The sequence below is a fragment of the Pantherophis guttatus genome, chromosome 2 (genome assembly GCF_059756535.1).
Source record: "Pantherophis guttatus breed Tessera chromosome 2, ASM5975653v1, whole genome shotgun sequence".
NCBI lineage: Eukaryota > Metazoa > Chordata > Lepidosauria > Squamata > Colubridae > Pantherophis > Pantherophis guttatus.
This window is the reverse complement of record NC_142064.1, coordinates 150,949,629-150,966,771: the sequence shown is the minus strand read 5'-3', so window position 1 is coordinate 150,966,771 and position 17,143 is coordinate 150,949,629. Positions and strand designations below refer to the sequence as shown.

At 37.8% G+C, this 17,143-nt stretch overlaps 1 protein-coding gene across 4 annotated transcripts in view; it reads right to left on the bottom strand.

Moving 5' to 3' along the window:
* Positions 1 to 7,716: 7,716 nt before the first annotated feature.
* KCNJ16 (potassium inwardly rectifying channel subfamily J member 16) overlaps positions 7,717 to 17,143 on the bottom strand; it is a 46,495-nt gene continuing 37,068 nt past the window's right edge. For 3 of the 4 annotated variants that reach the window (XM_034412713.3, XM_034412712.3, XM_034412709.3), the window contains exon 2: positions 8,997 to 10,464. In XM_034412713.3, the coding sequence (XP_034268604.2) occupies positions 9,100 to 10,383 (1,284 nt within the window). In that variant the 5' untranslated portion in view covers positions 10,384 to 10,464 and the 3' untranslated portion in view covers positions 8,997 to 9,099. Of the gene's footprint in view, positions 10,465 to 17,143 lie in introns of all 4 variants that reach the window. The other variant, XM_034412710.3, reaches the window with a different exon arrangement.

Sequence of the window (17,143 nt, the reverse complement as noted above, 5' to 3'; positions counted from 1 at the left end):
TTCCATTTGTTTTTCATAGTCAGAGTTATAAAGTAACGGTGTTGGATCTATGTAACCTGATCATTAGGGACCTATTTTCCAGGAGCAAAAAATATATTGTTGGCATGCCAAAAGAGAATTCTGAAAGCTGTAGTTCATCTGGACACCACAACAAGAAGGCCAGAGGTGGGTTTCAGTAGGTTCTGACCAGTTCTGGAGAACCGGTAGAGGAAATTTTGAGTAGTTCTGAGAACCAGTAGTAAAATTCTGATTGGCCCCACCCCCATCTATTCTCTGTCTCCCAAGTCCCAGCTGATTGGGAGGAAATGGGGATTTTGCAGTAACCTTCCCCTGGAGTGGGATGGAAATGGAGATTTTACAGTATCCTTCCATGCCCACCAAGCCACGTCCACCAAGCCATGCCACGCCCACCAAGCCACACCCACAGAACCGGTAATAAAAAATGTTGAAACCTACCACTGAAGAAGGCTATATCTATGAAAAGTAGGCAGCCAAATAGAAGATGAGCATTTCTCTGTTCCATTAGCTTTGATAATATTTTTATTGTCTATAAACATATATGGTTTTTGCCCTTTAGCTGGGGCCAGGTTCTATAGTGAACATCAGAATCAGTACTTTATATTTCAAGCACAATCAATGTAATTATTTTCCTCCCTGTGGTGATGTTATATATTGTTGTTTTTCAATCTCAGAAATTTTAAGATGTGTGGACTTCAACTCCCAGAGTCCTGCAGTGTTTGACATGTTGGTTGGGGAATTGCCAAGATGGAATTTTCCGAGATTGAAAAACACTGCTATGTATGTATTAATAAAGGAAGAGTTTATTTCTGAGTTTGTTATGTGTGATTTTCATGTGATTCATGAAAAATCATGTGATTTTTTTTTTTTACTCAGATAATTGGGTTTGCCCCCCAAATGATAAAACATTTCTTCAACCACACACCCAGTGTGTGAAAACATAAGTGGCTTGGCAGCTTTTAGTTTCTTGAAATGGATATCTCCTTGGTGGAGTTATGTTGTGCCATGACATAGACAGCTGCTGTCTTTGGAATGTTCCTTGTAGAGGGTAACTAGTATTAATTTTGTTGTGCATTTAGCCTTGGCCAAGTAAACAATACCGTCATCGTTCATGCTTCTATAGGTGTGTATATATACAATATAAAATTAGTTATGCAATTAGAATTCAAGATTTGATATCTTCATCTTAATTTTTAGTAAAGCCTAGTACTCTATGTGCATTTTTGTTTATCACATCTATACGCTGCCAGAATTTAAGGCTATTGATGGTGATGGTGATTTGTTTGAAAAAGCAGTTATTTGACAATGTAGGACAATTAAGCATATTATTTCCGGTAGATAGGTTTATGTTTCACCCTAAAACAAATTGATTCATAGTTTGGTTGAATCTTTGAATCCAGCTACCATCTACCTCTTAATCAAGGAAAAATACACTTACAGCAACATCTGGAGATAGAGATGGGAATAAATTGGATTTTATAAGTTGTTTAGTAGAACAGAAAAAAGGACATAAGCAGATAATTGGAATCTTGTTCCGAGCAGAATCTGTTGATCTGTATATCATTCTGTTCTTATGATTTACACAAGTGAGACTGTTGAGGTGTTTACTGCCTGTCAACTAAAATGTTGGACTGATTTCAACATTCATACAAATAACTCTGTGAAATTCAGCAACTTAAGAGACATTGAGGTGGGGCCTTTCCAATGAGCCAAGTGAGAAATTTAGGCTTTACCCTGAACATTGGTCTTACTGCTGTTCTCTTCCTTCCTTCCACTGCCCAAGGCCCTCTTCCTCTTACTGATCCATACTGTAAGAGGAAAACACTCACTGTATTAATGACTTAGTACACACAAAAGAATTAAGACAAACTGGAAGGACTTCACTCAAAAACATTCCTGCTATTTCAATCCTTTTCAGCATTAATACCCTCTCTTGTGAACCCTGACTAAAGAGTATGCTGCCAGCAATTTTTAAAATGGGGCTGGGGTCAATGGCTATGCTTTCTGGGATGGATATAAACCAGTGGTGAAATCCATTTTTTTTACTACTGGTTTTGTGGGCGTGGCTTGGTGGGTGTGTGGCTTGATGGGTGTGGCTTGTGGGCGTGGCAGGGGAAGGATACTGCAAAATCCCCATTCCCTCCCCACTCCTGGGGAAAGGATATTGCAAAATCTCCATTCCCTCCCCATTCTGGGGCCAGCCAGAGGTGGTATCTCTGGTATACCAGTACCAGTGTCTGCCAGTTCTCTGAACTACTCAAAATTTCCACTACCGGTTCTCCGAACTGCTCAAAATTTCTGCTACCGGTTCTCCAGAACCTGTCAGAACCTGCTGGATTTCACTCCTGATATAAACTCACATGAGTTTACAGCCAAATAATTGGCAGTAGCATGTTTCCACCCCTGACAACAGTTCTCACATATTCAAAGCTAAGCAAATTCATGGTTTTCCATATTTTTTTGGATTTCCCTTTTCTTCTGTTCCCAGGCATGGTAGGAAATGGCAAGAGATTGTGAAAGTTACAGTACAACACAACTGGAAAACAGAAGATTGTTTGGTCCTGTGCTAGATTATCAGCAGGGGATCTCTCATGAGATCTCTTGCATCTCCAATGTAAGCCTTTTGCCTCCTACTTGGCACTTCCTGCTTTTGCAAGTTAAGTGTTTCCTTTAGGGGACTTTTTTTAAAAAAATTTAATTTATATGCTGCCCTTCTCCGGAGACTCAGGGCGGCTTACAATGCGTTAAACAATAGCCTTCATTCTTTTGTATATTTATACAAAGTCAGCTTATTGCCCCCACAATCTGGGTCCTCAATTTACCTACCTTAGAAAGGATGGAAGGCTGAGTCAACCTTGAGCCTTGGAGAGATTCGAACCAGCAGTAAATTGCAGGCAGCTGTGCTAATAACAGGGTGCGTAGACCACTGTACTATCAAGGACTTAACAATGAGGTATCACATGTACCAAGTCCAAGGGATACAAGTAAAATTAAAGTGAAGAACTATTTGCTCTCAGGGCCGGATTTTCCTATAGGCTAACTAGGCTTCAGCCTAGGGCCTCAAGATCAAGAGGGGCCTACACAGCTGCCTCCGATGGCTAGAGGGAAAAAAACCTTCAAATTCTTGCCGCGGGGCTTCAAAGGGCCGCCCTATAGCCAGTGGTGCAGCCGAACCCTTTGCTAAATTGCTGGCTTGCCCCGCCCCTCCGCACCACTATTTATTGCCAATAAATAGTGGTGGGCGAGGGGCGGGCGAGCCAGCAATTTAACAAAGGGTTCGGTATTTTTTTTGTAATTTTATTGGCCCCCGGAGCTTCAGCAGAGGCTAATTGGCCTCCCGACTCTCAGCTGATTTGTCTCGGCTGTTTTGCTCAGGGCTCTTCTGCTTCCTTGCAAAGAAACGAAACTGAAAGAGCTTTGCTCTTGCTGCAAGGTTGGAAAATTAGGCAGGCAGAATTCTTTTCTTTTTCCTCACCAAAAAAGGTAGGTGGAAACAATGGGAAATTTAGGGAAAAAGAGGAGAGTTCAGAATTTTAAAACACAAAAGAAAAAAAGCTCTATTTAATTACTAGGGAATTGTAATAATTGAGATACTATTAATTGTATATTTCTGAAAGCAGAAATGGTTAAGTCGTGGTTTGGAGGAATATATGGGGGAAATTATTTGGTTTATTATTATTGGTAAATATAATTAATGGATTTGTAAGAAATTGGATTGCATGGAAATAATTGGAATATTCATGTTCATATTGATTAATATACAAAAAAGGTGGTTATATAACTAATTGATTTATATTAAAATGTTGAATTTATATTAAACAACTAATATTACATAATTAACCAATGTGAGGATGGATATAAAAATAGATGACAATGGGAAGGGGTATAATATAGAATAGAAGGGAAAAATTGAATTTGATTAAGATTAGAGATGAGGATGAAGGGTAATATTGGTTTTTTACAAAAATAGATGAATAAATATGGCAAAAAGGAAATATAGAAATTGTAAATTTAATTGAAATGACTAAACACTGTTTAAATTTGTGAACCGGCCAAATACTCTGTTCAAAGAAAATACATTGTATGTTTGTATGTGTGTTTCTAATTATTGTTATTTATTCATATTTGTTCTCTTTTATTCTTTAAAGTTTAACAATTCAATAATTTAATATCTTTATATTTGCTTGGGGTTGGCTTTCTTCCCTTTCATCTTTTTTATTGTACAGCAATCTTTCTCCTCAAACCTACCACCTGTCTCTTTTCTTTCCTTCTTACTTTCTCTTCCTCCCCCTCTTCTTCTCCTCCCTACTTCCTCTTCCTTTCTCCTTCTCCTCCTCTCTTCCTCCCTCTCTTACCCTCCCTCCTACTCTAATTTCCCTTCCCTTCCTTCATCCCTCTCTATTGCTGTATCCTTTTATGCATATGGACTACTCAGAGGGCTGAAAAAGTTATTTCTGACTGGTCCTCGCACTTTTGACCAGGCCTCGAATTTACGACTGTCCTCACATTTTACGTTTTTGCCCTATCTTGTCACCATGGTGAAGAGAAGCAGTTGTGAAATGAGTGACATGGTTGTTAAGAAAGCTGCACGGGCATAAATGTGAGGATGGTCATAAGTGTGAGGACCGGTCAAAAGTGCGAGGCCCAGTCAGAAATGACTTTTTTCAGCCCTCTGAAAAAAGTTTATGCACATAGCCACACCACCTAGTCACATGATGAGCTAGCCACGCCCACCCAGTCACATGATTGCCAAGCCACACCCCCAACTAAGCCACGCCCACAGAACCTGTTGTTAAAAAAATTGAATCCCACCACTGGTGAAAGGGCCTCATAAGTGGAATAGCCTAGGGCCTCTTTTCATCTAAATCCGGCCCTGTTTGCTCTGACATTGATTCACACATTTAGATTAAACATTCCATGAAAGAAATGGAGAAGGGGACTGAAAAGCAATATAGTTGACCAGACACTTAAGTATACAAGGAATATGGAGTGGCCAAAGAAGAAAATATATGTCGAGGAAAGAGATGCTTTTCTCTGCTCAATATAAAAACCAGTTGGTTATAATCAATTATAATAATTACATAATTCTGGGTGTGAACCTTTCAAAGGGAATTTGTATTAGGACAATCAGATTCTCATAGATTAGAAGAGTTGGAAGGAACCTTGGAGATTTTCTAGTCTAGTGCTGACTATTTTGGGCAAGTGGTTGCCCAGTCTCTTCTTAAAAGCCTCCAGTGATGGAGTATCCACAACTTCTGGAGGTGAGCCATTCCACTGATTGATTGTTCTTACCATCAGGAAATGTCTCCTTAGTTCTGACTTCAATCTCTCCTTCATAAATTGCTTTGGATTGACTCCCTCTTCTCTGTGACAGCCCCTCAAATACTGGAAGACTACTATTATGTCACCAGTAGTCTTTCTCTTTGTTAAGACTAGTCATACCCAGTTTTTGCAACCGTTCATCATATGTTTTAGCCTCCAGCCCCTTAATGATCTTTGTTGCATTCTCTCTGCACTCTTTCAGCATCTCAACATCTTTTTTATATCATGTGACCAAAGCTTCTGTTGTTGTTGTTTAAATGGCATTTTCAGTATGTGTAATATTCTGCAAAATAAGAAGCGAGAAATGCAGTGAGACACTTTTTCCACTTGCAAGCGCTTCCCAGCAATGCTTCCTTACGCATGACATGCTACAGTTCCTCACCCATTAAAACCTGTATTTGTTTGAGCCACAAGGTGGCAGCCTGATGACCCCAAATATTCCACCACAGGAGACGGCAAGAGAACGGGGTTCAGCATTTGGCTATTTGTTTGCATTACATCCCTTTGGAAGAGTTCCAGGATAAAAACCAAGTCTTAGGTAAGATGGCAAGTGAACTATAATGAATAAAAACACAGCTACATTAATGATGCACAGCTCTGGACCTCTTGCAATATATTTAAAACTACAGGGATAAATGGGGTGCGAGTGAAGCTTTATCTCTGGAGCTCATTTTTGTCAAGAAGTGACAGCCAGGTTGGCTTGTGCTTAATTTCATTTTTTATTTAGAAGAAGAGAGTTTATTCAGGTCTTCAAGGAGCTAGAGTTCCTTTGCAGAAACTATCCAAAAGAGGTTGGAGGAAGCTCAACTTTCAGTGCAGCCTGTGGATTCTATTCTGAAATGCTCAACCGGTATCAGCTTTGTGGGGAGAAAGGTTTTAATCCAAATATTCAGATATATTTAAATAATGCAGGCTGTATTTAGGGATTATAAGTACACCCACCCACCCCTTGCTAGCATTTCTTGGAGAATAACATTAAAAAAAAATTCCCAGGAACCTTGATGAATTTAAAACATTTGAGAAAAGAGTGGACATGCCTGACTGTTTTGGTATCCAGTTACCATATTATGTGCTTTCTCCTCTGTGAAAGATAATAAGCTTGGACTCAGAATGAGATAATAGCAACTTCTGGTGACGCACAATGGACTTTTTCCTCTTATCTGGCACATCTTTCGAAAATGAAAATCACTTTACCAGCGTACTTAAGTACCCACTGTTTGTTTTTTTTTAAATCTGGGAACCATCAGAACTAAAGAGCAATATTACTACCTGTTTATATACTTCCAGTTATTGATGTCCTTCTAACTACCACCACTATTATGTACAGACAGAAAAAGGATGTAAACAGAACTGGGTCTGACTGCCCACTTGAACTGGCTTGTGTCCAGCTCAACTCCCCAGGCAAGAATGGAAGCAGAGCTGTTTCCCTTATTCAAGGATTCCTGGTCAAATACCTGACACTTCTAGTTATAGTAAACCACTTGAAGCTGAAAAGAAAGCTGCCTCCCAAAATATCGAGCACAGGTTTAGTTTTACATCATCATTATAAGATTGAGGACAATCTGCTGGCATTAGAGTCTGTTTTTCCCTGCTCTCATATCCCTTCCAGAACTTTGCTAAGGAGCTGTTCATCTGATACTATATGATATAATATTCCATCTCTAGAAGTGGAACCTGAGCTATGATTTAGGAGAGACATTGTAGGATTTTGAAACCTCCATATGGATTCAACTTCATTTCAGACAGCATTCTTCCCAGGAGCACTTTCACATTTACCAATTCTTTATGTGGTCTTATGGTTACTGAACACTTAACCGTTTCCACAGGATTGGCAATATCAACCTACTGTAGTGAAAACAAATGGTCTTATGCCTTCCCCCTCTTAAAGAATGATAAAAAGTTATACTTTCTATCAAGTATTCTAAAAATCTTGATATTTTGCAGAATATTGGAAATCACTTGCACAGCTAATGGCATAGCAGCCATTCATTCATTCCATTCCTACATCATTCATCTCACCTAAATGACTCTTTTACCTTTATCTTTCCCAACTGCACCTTGAAATGTGATGTTGGTTTGTGTATTTTCTTGCATTAAAGAAGCATGAAGTTCTTTCTTTAAGGACACTAAAGACACCACTTAATTTAGATTTTTCTATTAATTATAGATAATGCTCTTCCCAAGTAATTTTTAGGCATTATGTACACACTGTATTTTCCTTCTGTTTGTATCAGATAAAGACAAACCATGAACCAATTACTATATATCCCACAAGTCTCATTTTTGTACAAACCCCTGAGATCATGCTGATAGATTTATAATGTTTCAGGGTTTTTTTTTCTTGTAACTAAGAAGTAATAAAATAAGTACAACCGACCCATTAATATGTCTATTTTATTCAAAAGCTCAATTCCATCAATATGTTCAGTGAAACTAATCATCTAAGAATAAATTAGTGCTGATTTTTTTTTCTCATTTCACAATAGCTATTATTTTCAATTAAAAGAAAATAAAATCCATAACACTTGCAAAGGGTATCAGTAGTCTACATTTTCAGTTTTCCACCCACAGTTTAACAACTTTTAAGGATAGGATACTCATAAACAGTTCTTCACATGTGCCTCCAATATCACATCTGATGTTTGCCCAGAAAAATCAGTGACCTACTGATTGGAAAATACACAGTTGTAGCTAAGTAAGTATGTTTTAATTCCTCAGCAAACTAGTTAACTAATGAAGGCTTGTCAGAAGCCAGGTTTTCAAGAGCAAGTTTAAGGATGCTTGTAGTGAGAATTAAGAGCCATCAACCTACACTTAAAAGAACTGGTTTGTCTGGTTTACAGATCACTTGTTGAGGTTGCAAAATAGAAAAAGAAAACAAAATGCCCTGGTCTAGTTGAGTATTTAAAAATAAAAAGTGAAATAATAGATGGTCACAACTACTGAGGAGAAAATGTTTATATATTAATTTAAAAAATCAGGCTTAGCATTACTGTACATTATAAAATTCTGTTTTCCTCAGATAGGCAGAAATAACTTTTAACATTTTCTGTACAGAAATATTAAATGATTTAAAAACCGCTGTTTGAAAATACTACAAATGTACACTTGAATATATTTGACCTTATATCACCACATCAGATCAGTAACAGTTAAGTTATTAATGTAAAGTGCAATAAATAAGGTGCTTTTGGCAAAATTAGTTACTTGTTTTCATTTCTCTGTGAAATCAGTATTTTTCTCCTCATAGTTTATACGTAACCTTAGTATTTTCATTTCCAAAAAAAGACATTTTTTTAATTTGTAATTTTAAACAAGAAAAAAATGCATACATTGAAGAAAAGTCTTAACAATTTACAAAGAGACAAAGATTAGTTGTGCTGCAAGATACCAATAACCAATTTTGAAACTATCTTGTCAATCTCCAAAAATTATATAAACCTGGATCAATTCCAAAATATGTCTAAATTGTAGACTAATGTGATTAATATTTCAAATAATTATCTCTGCAAATTCAGGGATAACAAGTTTGAATTTTCAATAAATAACTTTCAGTGTCACTATGCAGAATTTAATAATTTGTGAAAAAGGTAACTATTAACAGCTAGTGATATATTAAAAGGAATGTCAGAGTGCAATCTTAACATTTTGTCAGTCTCTTCTTTCTTTTGAGGATCCAACCCACTAGAATTTAAGTGAATTTTGTGCGCTTGATAGCTGTTATTGTTAGCTGTACAGTTCTGCAAAAGTCATTGATTGCTAAATCTGGGATTCCATTGAAATTCTGCTTAATGTCGCCAGAGCTCTGTCGTATGGCAGCTCCATTGGACTGGAAATTTTGACTGATTCTCCAGAAACCTCAGAATGAATAATTAAAGCATCAGCACTAAATGATCTGATTCTGATTCCTGAGGAGCAGGAAGAAGAGGAGGAGGAAGAGGAAGAGGAGATTTCTGATTCTCCATTTGTTGTCTTATCACAACTTGTGTATTCTAGTTCCTTTTTATCCAAATGCTTGGCACTACAATAAGGAGCGTAAACCTCAGTGGTTTCTTCAAATTGCAGGCAGTTGACTTTGTAGTATTTTTTCTTCAGTTGCAGAACATCATTGAATCTGTGTCCCCAGAGGATTTCTCTAGGCACGTAGGAACTCCTTGACTGATGTGATGTTCCTGTTGAATCTCCAGTGTAAACAAACGTAACCAGGATCTCAAAATTGTCCTTAGCCAGAGTTTTCCTGTCAAAATCGTACAGTGGACTATCCTGGTTAATTTCATGGACTATGGTCACTGGAGTGGCAAGAATGATCTGATCATTTAGCAGTTTTAAGTCTTTGTACTCCAATATCATTCTGCCCACCCTGTCTTCCACATACCTCAAGAGCTGAGCTCTTACGGTTCCTTCTACCATATGATTAGGTCGAAAATCACCTATCCGCCACATCAGACAGAGTTTCCCATCCCGTAAGCCAACTGTTGCGTAGTAGCTAAAGCGGATGGTCTGGGCTCGCTTTCGGGCAGTGGCCATTTTTGCTAAGGCAGCTCCAATAATGAATGTGTCAATGATGCAGCCTAACACAGATTGTAGGACAACTGTCAGGATTGCTGCAGAACACTCATCGGTCACACAGCGAGATCCATAGCCTATGGTGGTTTGGGTTTCCAGAGAAAATAAGAAGGCCCCTGTGAAACTATTGACATTCTCTATACAGGGGGTGACTTCTTCTTCTGGCAATAAGTCTCCATGCTGGAGTGCAATGAGCCAAAACACTAAGCCAAACAATAACCAGGATAGGATGTAAGATAAGGAAAAGATCACAAACATATGGCGCCATTTAATATCTACCAGTGTGGTGAAAATATCAGCCACATAGCTCTCCCACTCCCCGAAGATATGTTTGAAGTAAACATTGCAACTTCCATCTTTCTGAAGGAATCGCTTTTGCATTCTTTTAATCCCCACTGATGTGGTTTCCTGGTAACTCTGTGAATGTTTGAGTTTATTTGCTTCCATGCTGATAAGTTTATCGGTGTGCTCCGCCATGCTTCGAGTCGGTATTGTGAAATTAGTTTAGGAGACACATTCATTCATCTGTTGATCTGTCCCTCTCTTTTCATTTATAACCTGAGGGGAAAGAAAAAAGAACAAAGGCTTGAGATTTTCAATTGGGCCCCAGTTACATTTTGAAGCCATACATGGAATCCTTATTAACTTAAATGGGAGATTGAAACAATAAATAGATTGTTTTTATGTTGCCCCCTTAACTCAATATACAGTTTTCAATGGAACGCCCTTTTCCAGTGATAATGATTTATTCAACTTCTGTCCCTCTTGATCTTATTTTATCTTTTTTTTTATAGAAACTTTATTGAGATTTTTACAAACAGAACAAAAAGAAAAGACAAACATACAAACAAAAACATAAAAAACATAGATGTAATAGCATTTTCAGTTAGTATCGGATGTGCAGTGTTTTAACTATTTACATAAATAATGCTTGGTAATATTTCAGATCACTTTTAACCATTATTTAACACACCTTTAAATCTTTCTTTCATTTTATCATGCATCCACTTGTACCACCTTTCCCACATAGTATAATAAACTGACTTCTCATCATCATTTAATTCATGAGTTAATTTAGTCATCTCTGCGCACTCCAATATTTTCCTAATTATGAGCTCTTCTGGTGGTTGAGTTTTCTCTTTCCAGTACTGTGTGTATGCCAGTCTGGCGGCTGTAATTATGTGGATCATTAAATGTATCTTTTCCTTTCCATCTGATCTTATTTTATCTTATCTTTAACCTGATATGTTAACTGACTGAGATGCTGAGTCAGTGCTCATGGTCAAAGTATCCTTCAACCTGTGCTTGACAACAATTCTGCGGATAAAGTCAGGTCATTCCCCTGGCAACTGTATGGACTTCTCTGGGATGTGTTTCCAACTCCCGAGTCTAGCCCTACTATTTCCTAGAGATTTCAGGTGTTAATGTCCAAAGATCTCTCCCAATGAGAAGTATATGGTGAGTGGTCTAGACAGCAAACATTTTCCATTGTAGCTTCTAGGTGATGGAACTGGCTTTCCCTATCTCCTTGCCTTTTGCAAAGTATTGAAAAAACAATTATTTCAATGTACCATTAGATCAAATTATTTGTAGGTATCCACCATTTATATGTATGGACATCATGATTTTTACTACTCAGTGGGGTTTTATCCATGTTTTGTTGTTCCTTTCCTAGATTCTTAATTGGCTGGGAGTTTTGCAAATATTGTAAAATAAATAGATATAAAACAGGTCCAACTTAGCTTCCCTTCTGAACCTAGGAAAGTTCATACAGGTGCTGCCACCTACTGAGATGCATTTTACCCCTGTCAGCGTTTCATGCTTTTGGCACCTCCAATGAAAAACTATGTCTAAATCTCTCATAAAAGTATTAGATTTCCCCCAAATATCTACAAAGCAAAAATACCTATTGTTTAAATTTTAAAACCAATGCATATTTTAGACAATAGTGTGACTACTTTTCTTATGTGGCTGTTCACCCAAAATTAATTTACAGTTTCACTTGATCTCTGGCTTTGATAATAGAAGACTCACATGAGGAACTCTTGGGTTTATTTTAAGTCTTAACATTTAGATTACAATAAAAGGTATCCTTGATACTTAAAAAGATGAGGGTGAGCCATTGTGTTTCACCCCAATATACTAAGTGCAATCTGATTGCTATAATGTAGCAAAAACAAATTAAGTTAATATAGTTTCTCCAATTTCTCTGTTCACAAATATGATAGAAAATGTCAAGAAGATGTTTGCATCATTTCCATGTTTTTCCCATTAGACATTTACTTTATATTTGTAGATAATTTTGTTGCTTGCTACCTGGCTATATAACTTGTAGTCTGAAGTAGTATAATCAGTTCTGTTACTTCAGCCCTGTATCTTTTTAGTATCATCTATTTGCTGTGCTACTTTACCTTTACCTTTACCTTTACTTTATTTTTTAGTAGCAAGAGAAAGTTATCTATCTGACCTAAGAATTCATGTGGTGAGAATGATGGAAACGTCAACTCAAAACAATTGTTAGACATAAAGTTTCCTACTTCAGTGATACATTCATAATTTTTTTCCTCCTCACCCCACCCCAACCACCCTCTGCATTATACTTCTTCCACACATAACTTTTACAAGCAGAGATTACAAATTTAGAGTTACCAAAAAGGTTAGTAAAACAATGAATGCTGCCCTCCACACTGCTGCTTTTCATTGTGAAATATCTGCCCCACGGAGTGTAGCCCATCTCATTCAGGATGTGTTAAAGATCAAGAATTCCTTAGCCATATGAACAATAATGTCAGCTGTGCGAATACACTTTTCCAAAACACTTAAAAATCTAGCATACTTTCCTTTTCTTTTCCGGGACAAAAACGAATGTGACATATGGTGACATATCCTCAGAATGTGGCCTTCATTAAAACAACAACAACATAACATTCGTGGTTCCAAAAATACTTCTGGAATGCAGTTATTGGAAATTTTCATAGACTTGATGTAGCTGTGGCTTTAAGCACCCCTTCCCACTTTCATTGCATTTTCAAGAGCTATCTCATATAAATAAGAATGTGATTTGCATTGTATAACTGAAAATCTTCTCAGTGGCTAGAACGCAACATTTCTCACAGGTGTGGATTCATAGGAAAACAACTAGGAGTTGTATTCTCAGGAGATAGGCCAACTCTGGCATCTGGCAAGAGATCCATTCCATATCTTACAAATGAGGGCTGCCTTTAGCCAGTTCTTCAGCACCCGTATTCTGGATAGAAATCACCTTACCTGTAGCACTCACAAAGTTCTTGAAAATGAAATATAGTGCCAAGAATAAAGTTCTTTGACTTGGAAACGGCTCATCATTTCAGCCACCCAAATCGCAGACTTCAGCATGGCTTCCAGGACTTTGTGATGAACTGATATATGTACAGATAGTCCTCGATTTATGACTAGTCTCCTAGTGACTGTTCAGAATTCCAGTAGACCTACCTGAGGCCTGCACTTACAATTGAGATTCAAAGTTCTGCTGGTTTGTCTCGTGACCACATTTTGGCACTCTGTTACTGTGGGGCATTTATGACCATCACGAGCTATGACCATGATGGGTAGCCTCCATGACATTTGTAACTCAAATACTACTTGAGTAACATAGTGGCCACTCACATCTCTCTCCTCAATGAACTCAGCATGTGAAAGATGTAGAACATCTTTCTGTATCTTTAAATGTACCTTAAAGAGAGAGAGGAAAAATAATTTGAGATCTGAGCAGCAGAGTATTTTCATGACACATCTTACCTAAAGAAGCCCCTTATCATCTGTTCCCAGAAACTGATGGAATCTAAAGAATCTGGGTAAGGCTGGACCCCAAGCAAGATATCAGACAATTCAGTTGAGACCCTATTTCTCCTATGAGATTGTCCAGGGCTGTCAAACTTCCGGCCTGTGGGCTGGATGCGTTACACGCTGGCCATGCCCATGCCCGGTTTAGCGAAGGGGGAAAATGTCCCAATACGTCACGTGACACCGCCATGACGACGTGAGTTTGACACCCCTGTCATAGTCTAATGAGATGTATTGTTGGTTCAGTTGCTTAATTATTGTCACTATTACTTTCCAAGAAAAGTTTGGTTTTCAGATGTGATACAGATAATGAAGTTCACCAGGTGACAGCTAGAGCAATAAGTTGGATATCTTAGCATGGATAAAAGCACATTAATATGCTGTTAGGTCAGGAGAAAAAAGGCAACTGTATATTTTGCTGTTAATACTGCCCCATCAAATAAGCATTTAGCAGAATTACCTCATCTGGTTGAGAAGCTTTTAGTATCTAGTCCTAAAAATGGATTGCTGGACACCATAGATACCTGCTCTGATTCACCTCTACCAACCAATGATAGGGAATTAAAATAGTAGTTTTATTTGTCATATGCTTACAGCTTGGTAGGATACAAAATAATACAGTGTTAATTATTATAAACATGAATAATATAACTCACTATAACTCAATTTAAGATCACTACTAAAGTACAGTGCTTTGGTAACCTGAATAGCCCATGATATCTACAAGAATGATTAACAATTATAAATAAGAAAAATACATAAAGCAGCTTTTGAAAACCCATAATAAATATCTTACACCTTTTTAAGATTTACATTTCCTGGTAGAAAGACTGGCCTTCAGTGAAAAAAGCCTGTTTTCTACAGAGCTGTTATTAGTATAAGCAAGTGCATGTTGGTCATATTAAATGGTCTGGTTTTCTATACTGTCTAAAGAAGAAAGGTATTGCAGTAATGGGGCCTATTAGCTACTCAGTAAAAAAGTAAAAAAATGTGCCTTATAAAGTTTGTGCTCCATCCTATAATGCTCAGATTATGAGACAAATACAAGTTGAGTTTGGACTCTTAGTAGAGAAAGGCAAATATTCTTTCATAAGATGTGAGAAACTTGGTGGAATAACTCCTGTGAATAAAGAACATTGAAGAATTCATTTTGTTCAAAAGGAGAAGAAGTAATAGTAGGGGAAAAGAAGGTATACTCTTCACTAAAACTCTCCACACCAGCTCAAAAATCCAAAGGAACAAACTTAGTGATGCTGCAGATAGTATCCAAATTAGTTTCAGTTTTGTATGGCTGCCCATCTTAGAGCACTGGTGGTTCACAATAACAAAAACTAGCAGAGGAGGGAATGCAAACTATTGTTTGTTCAACCATGGAATAAATGTGAATAATATTTTCCAAAAGTAAACTGAAGATCTTTCAAAGAACATGATGTATCACTGATGGGGAACTTTAATTACTTTGCCATCTGTGAGAGATAAACTCTGTTAAATGGGAAATTCCTGATTTGTCTTACTGACAACTTTCTTCTTCAGAGGCTTGAAGAAGGCACAAGAAGCTTGATATTAACCAGTATGGAACAAGTTTATGAAATAACTATTTACTCTAAATGAGTTTAAAAACTCAAGGGTCAGATGAATTGAGACCTAGAGTTCTCAAGATTGCTGATAAATTGAACTTCAAGCATATTAGACATACTGTAGATGGTTCTGGTCAGTTAAAAGTTAGATCAAGGAATAGCTACCTACTAAGCAGTATTTTGGATGGAAACAAAAATAAATAAAATAAATATTTCCTATCTCTCCATTTCCCTATATAATGGCACTTTATCTTCTGGCCCAACTCTGTTGCTGTCAATGTAATACATGTGATGTCCTGTTTTTATACAATATATACAATATTATACAATATATGAAACATCTCCATACAACAGGGGTCTCAAATTGTCACATGACGTATCCTGACTTTTTTCCGCTTCGTGAAACTGGGCATGGCCAGTGTGTGACACATCTGGCCCACGGGCCGAGAGTTTGACACCCCTGCCATACAACATAGCACTAAGGTCAAAAACACAATCATTCAGGGCTAATCTCTGAGGCTGACCTCAGGAAGCAGAATCACCGCAACACCATGTCCCCAATTCAAACACACAAAGGTGGGCCAGGAATATATGGGCAATAGAACCAAAAGTTCCCAAGAGATTTAAAAACAAGGATCAATAAAGCCATATCCCCTTTGTTTCTCTTCAACAAGTGGTTATCTATCAGGGGAGGGCTTATTTTCAGGGGGAGGCTTATTTAAGCGCATGCGCTCAAAACCCCGATTGGGCTTATTATCAGGGGATGTCTTATTTTCAGGGAAACAGGGTAGTTGTAGACATTCCATAGTTTTATTTAAGGCTGGGAATATCAATGAATGATGTAACAATATAGTCAATGTTGTCTGAATCTACTCAGCTAACATAAGTTAAGACAGGCTGACATCAAGACAACATACAATAAGCTAGGCAGTCACCTTTCCTACATTCTCAGACCTCACAAATTAGGTAATTGTTCTTAGGTAATTGCACCAGATGAGACACTTCAGTGTGATCTTTCTCAAAATGCATGGCTGTTGGCATAAAGACAAGTGATTTTTATCTTCAAAATGCCTTCTGAAGGAGATTGTAAACTCTTGTCTCTGTTTTGTTTTGTTTTGTTTTGCTTTATTTTATTTTGTTGAATGCAGGATAGATTGCAAATAGCATACAGTGTACTACTACCTCATGTCCAGTCAGCTTCAAGATGAGCCTTATACTTTTTGAAGAGCCTCATACAAGCTCTGAAAAACCTTTTAAAAGGCTTTTGCTTGCTGTTAGGAGTTGACTCACTTAAGTTAATATGACTCTTAAAGCAGCCACAACTATTTTTCAGGCTTACATATAAGATCATAAAAAGACAGGTTGCTTTAATGAATAACAGAAATGCTGTGCTTGCACAAGTTCTGAAGCACTTCTTCCCAATAACTTTCAGACAAGGAAGAGTGTTACTCTTATTTTTGAGCTGTGGTGGCGCAGTGGTTAGACTGCAGTACTGCAGGCTACTTCTGCAGACTGCTGATGGCCAGCAGTTTGGCAGTCCATGTCCCACGGGCTCACGGTTGACTCAGCCTTCCATCCAGGGGTGAAATGCTACCGGTTTGCTTGGTTCAGGCGAACCAGTAGTGATAAAAACAACCAGTTCGGGCAAACCAGTAGTAAAAAAAAGCTACTGGTTCCTCCAAACAGATATTTCCGACAATCAGCTGTGCCGCGTGATTTAGCTTTGCTAGAAACCAGGAAATCCTGCTTTCTAGCAAAGCTAAACTGCGTGGCACAGCGGATCCCCCCCTCGCAGTTCTACTTACCTTCCCAAGCCTCCTTTTGGCGCATACTGCACA